General features: G+C 44.3%; 1 protein-coding gene across 1 annotated transcript; it reads left to right on the top strand.

The window, feature by feature from the left end:
• Positions 1–379: 379 nt before the first annotated feature.
• On the top strand, positions 380–2,021 carry LOC129730102 (UDP-glucosyltransferase 2-like). Its single transcript, XM_055689154.1, has 2 exons — positions 380–503; positions 562–2,021. The coding sequence occupies exons 1-2, from the start codon at positions 397–399 to the stop codon at positions 2,006–2,008; spliced, it is 1,554 nt and encodes a 517-aa protein (XP_055545129.1). The 5' UTR covers positions 380–396; the 3' UTR covers positions 2,009–2,021.
• Positions 2,022–4,831: the final 2,810 nt, after the last annotated feature.

Here is a 4,831-nt window from a genome sequence, read left to right as displayed (position 1 = left end):
GCTGCTGCTGCTGCGTTACACCCAGAGCAGAGTCTGGTCTTCTATCATTTCTCTGTGACGTCAAATAGATGTAATTAATTGCAACTGAATGATGAATGCGGCCATGTATCATCGCCCGATCCATGCATCATTTAGCTGGGGGAATATGAAGACATTAAACGTGACACTGATGATGTAATTTCAGCTTTTGTCAAAATCAGGTTCTGCTGCTTAAATGATAAGGCTAGTTAATGTTGTGATACCATAAAAATACATTTTTTCGATAACGAACGCAAGATAATGATTTTTATCTTGTTATCATTTTAGATTCCAGTTCATAATGATAACGTTTCGACCAGTGTTATCCAAATTTTACCTTCCACTCAGAAGTTTAGTGTCTGTCAAACTTGTCGGACAATGTTAACCAAAGAGCTATTTATAGTCATAATCGCTCTGACAAGTTTCAGTAATGCAGCTAACATTCTCTATCTCGCAACTGTAACCTCCAGGAGCCACACGATATGGTAAGTAAAATAGATTAACAAGCAAGCGTAATCTGATGGAAGGTGACTCCTTTCACAGGCACCGTCCCTTGATTCACGCGCTGGCTGCCAGAGGCCACAACGTGACCGTCGTTGCCGTCGACGTCGAACAAAACCCTCCTCCAAACGTGACCTACATCGAAATCGAGGGAGCCTACGAGAGGTTCGCCCAGGAAGAATTTATGACCGACGTAGGGCAGAGCGACCCGATTGGGATGATTTCCGAGATGAAATCATTTACCGTAGCTTTCTGTGACCACGTACTACGTAGTGACGGCTTTGCCCAGCTCCAAGCCTATCCGGATGAGTTTCAAGTGGACGTAATTCTAAACGATTATCTCTTCGGATCGTGTCTCTCGGGGTACGCTCAATACAAATTCGGTCGGCCGCCGTACATCGGACTTACGGCATATTCAGCTCAAGTGACTACACTTACAATGACCGGTGCGTTTTCTTTTCCCTCGCTCGTTCCGCACCACATGTGGGATGCACCGGTGCCACTAAACTTCCGACAGCGGTTCCTGAATTTAATTTTTTACGTGTACGAGGAAATTAGCAAATACTCTCAAGTGTTACCAGCTCAGAATCTGATACTGAAAAGACTTGTACCGGATATTCCTAACCTGAGCGAATTGGAACGGGATACCAGGTTGGTGCTGCTGAATTCCCATCCTACAATTCAGATCGCAGAGCCGATGATGCCGAACGTGATTCCGGTAGGAGGAATGCACATTAGAAGTGCTAAAACTCTTCCGGAAGATTTGGAGCAATGGGTAACCAGATCGACGCGGCCGATTGCGTTGTTCTCGCTTGGAACCAATTTTAGAAGTGATAAACTTGATGCGAGCGTCATAGAAAATCTTCTAGCTGCAATGCGAGAGCTGTCCGAATTCCAGTTCTTGTGGAAATTCGAGTCCGATTTGTTGGATTATGATGTACCGGAGAATGTCTACATAAGACAATGGATACCGCAAGGTGATCTGCTAGCAAACCCTAAAGTTCAACTCTTTATTACCCACAGTGGTTTGCTAAGTACTCAGGAAGCCATTTGGCATGGCGTTCCAATCATTGGGTTTCCGATTTTCGCCGATCAGTTTGCGAATATCGAGTACTGCGTCCGGCAGGGTTTAGCCAAGCGCCTATTGATTCGGAAATTCGAAAGTCAACACCTAATCGATGCCGTGCGGGAGATTAGTAGTGAAACAAGCTATCAGGACAATATGACTAAACTGTCCAAAGTGTTCCGAGATCAACCGGAAAGCCCTTTAGATCGCGCAGTTTGGTGGATAGAATGGGTGCTTCGTAACCCGGATACAAGGGTGCTGCAGAGCGGAGCGATCGATTTGCACTGGTTCGTGAAATATTCCATGGATGTTATAACGGTGATCGTGCTGGCGATGGTCACTGTAGTGCTACTGGAGTGCTTGATAGTGCCGGTAGCAGCCAAATGGCGCAGAAAGAGGTTGCTAAAGGAGAAAAAGGAGTGAAATTTACGCTGTAAAAATCATCATAATCATATAATTTTATTAAGTATAACAATAAATGAAAAAAAAAATAATTTTCTTGTATTTCTCAATAAAACATATCCTCTCCCGTGACATTGCTCAGAACAAACAAGTAATCGCAACAGTCGCACATCGATGGGCCTGATGATGAATGACAGCCGGAAACTTTTATTCCGAATGTTGTCGATGATTAGTTCTCCGTCCGTTCGGTGTTGTCCTGTTGACTAGTTCAGCTAGAGAAGAAAGCCGCATTGTTTCCGTGACATTTCCAGTAGGTTTTCCCCCCATGGGGATGGTTCGTGACAGGTTCGGCACTGTGTTGTACACGTCTCCAAAAAATTAATTAATGAATCACCCGAACAGCAGCAGTAGCACTGGCAATTCTAGCAGAGCAACTTCATCAAGATTAGCTGTCGAATCACAACAATCCGAAAATGAAACAACTTTCGGTCCTCTCGCTCGACTCGAGCAGCGTTCTTTGGATATGACAGATGGAAAAGTGTTGGTGGTGGTGGGGGCCAAGGGTACAAAACGAAGCGAAGGAGATTCAGTCAATCCATCGTCATCTTTCCAGCGGTAGTCTAACTTTTCTGACCTCATCTCGCTAGAGCAAAGGAAAATCTACCGACGACTATTATTTGCACTTTTCCTTCCAATTAAGATTGTTTGCTTACCGTAGGAAGTAACATCCCACCGTCACCGGCAGAAGTGTTTCGTTCTCTCTCTCTTTCTCTGTCTCTGTCTCTCTTCGTTTCCCGCTATGACCAGAAGGTAAAGGTGTAATTTAACGTTTGATTGACTAAGCATTTGCTTAGATTGTATCGCTAGCGCAGCGCGTAAAGTTGGTGAGGGCAAATCAAACAAAAGCTGCGGTTTGTTTGGTTTGTTCCCTGTTGAACTTTCAGCTATAGCGTATATTTGTTCGGTCGTTTTAGTTAACAAAACTTAGATGTTGATTTACACCAGTTATGAATCTTCTTCTTGTGAAGATAGCCTACAGGCGGTCTACAACCTTTTAATTCAGTCTGCACCCAAAAGTTAGTTTATACTTTCTACTCTTTATCACTTGTGCCAGCACGGATTTTACAGAAAAAGCAGAAGCATGCACGGATTGCGAAATCCCCGATTTCCATTGTACGCAGAGATGCACCAACAATGGAAACAAATTTTTCCTGAAATACGCGTGTCGGAAACGCAATCCAGCTGCCTGTGGAGGGATGTGACGTTTGACTTTCGATCCCTTTAGGGATCTTCTAATACATTCCATCTGATTGTGTCTGTGTCGCCAACGTTCTAGGCCTAGTGGGTGGTCAAGCTGGCACAGGACGATACCGTTCTAGGCTTTCGCCGGCATTATTGTTTCAATTGGCCCCGGGTGCGATGAAAGGAACTCGTCTACGTTAACTGTGACGCACTGCGCTACAGTTGATGATGGCTCATGTCAACACACGGGGCCAACGCAATCAGAAGCTGGGATCGAACCGGGCCGGGATTTGTTTTCACCTGAAAAGACCGCTTGTTTTAAGCTGACAGACGGAGGCGAGGGTTTTTGTTGTCTTTCCGAGTGACTGGCGCACAGTGGTTTACCCGGCAGAATGAAATTGGCTAAAAATATGTTCTTCTGTTGAATAAAGTGTGGGTGTCGTGAAAACTTACTCATCAATAAATTAGAGCAAATACTTGCTGAAATTGATTCTTAATGTTAAAGTAGAACAAAAATTAAGTTAAATACAAGTTATAAACTTTTGCAACAAATTCAATTCAGTTTCCTTCCTTAATCTTTATTTGACTGCTCGCTTTTAGCCTTACGGTAACTTTATAAATTTTGACGTAGAATTACGTCTTAAAACATTATTTTGTGATAGAGGTGCAAATTCAAATACAAGAGAAGCGTCACGAACATTGACCAAATTAAATACTAAACTCAGTCAGTTTTCAATCCAATCTACAAAAAAGGCCACCGCCTGGACAAAATTCTCTCCCGTATTCTGTTTCATTGACTGAGGCCGTTGTCGGAGACCTTTGTTGGCGATTACCCAATGTGGTTTTCGAGGGGGACGCTCCACTACGGACCAAAGGTTTACCCCGGTCAGATCCTCGATGAATTTCGAGAATTTAACCTGCAGACGCACCATCTGTTCGTTAATAGCAGCTGCAAACAGGGCCTTCTACAGATTGCGTAACCAGCTAAGGTCCCGTAGTCTGCAAACCCGTACTATACTTGCACTCTACAAAACACTAATTATTCTCGTTGCCCTCTACGGCCGTGAAGCATGGACGATGAAAGAGCCCGATCGGCGAGCTCTTGGTGTTTCTGAGGGTAGGGTTTTGCGTTCAATCCTTGGCGGCAAACTAAAAAATGTTGTTTGGCACAGACGCATGAACCACGAAGTGTACCAGGTGTAAAAATCGACGGATATAGTTAAGCTGATAAAACACGGCTGGTTGCAGTGAGCTGGGCATGTAGCTAGAATGCCGGAAGAACGACCAGTGAAGACTATATTCAGCAGAAACCCCGATAGAGGCCGTCGACTTCGAGGTAGGCCTCACACTCGTTGGATGTTTGCTGTCGAGGAGGATGCCCGTCAAATAGGTGTTAGGGGAGATTGGAGGATAGCAGCCCAAAACCGAGTGACATGGCGACGTATTCTGGATTCGGCATTGGATCGATAATCGGTCTGTCGCCGTAAATGTAAATGTAACGTAAAGTTAATACTCAGTCAGTGTTCAATCGATTCGAAAATGAGACAAGCGTTCCCGTTTTGAAATTCAAGATGATAATTTCCGGTTCCAGATAAATAGCTC

Source organism: Wyeomyia smithii, chromosome 3 (assembly GCF_029784165.1).
Source record: "Wyeomyia smithii strain HCP4-BCI-WySm-NY-G18 chromosome 3, ASM2978416v1, whole genome shotgun sequence".
NCBI classification, from domain to species: domain Eukaryota; kingdom Metazoa; phylum Arthropoda; class Insecta; order Diptera; family Culicidae; genus Wyeomyia; species Wyeomyia smithii.
This window is presented reverse-complemented; position numbering and strand designations above follow the sequence as displayed.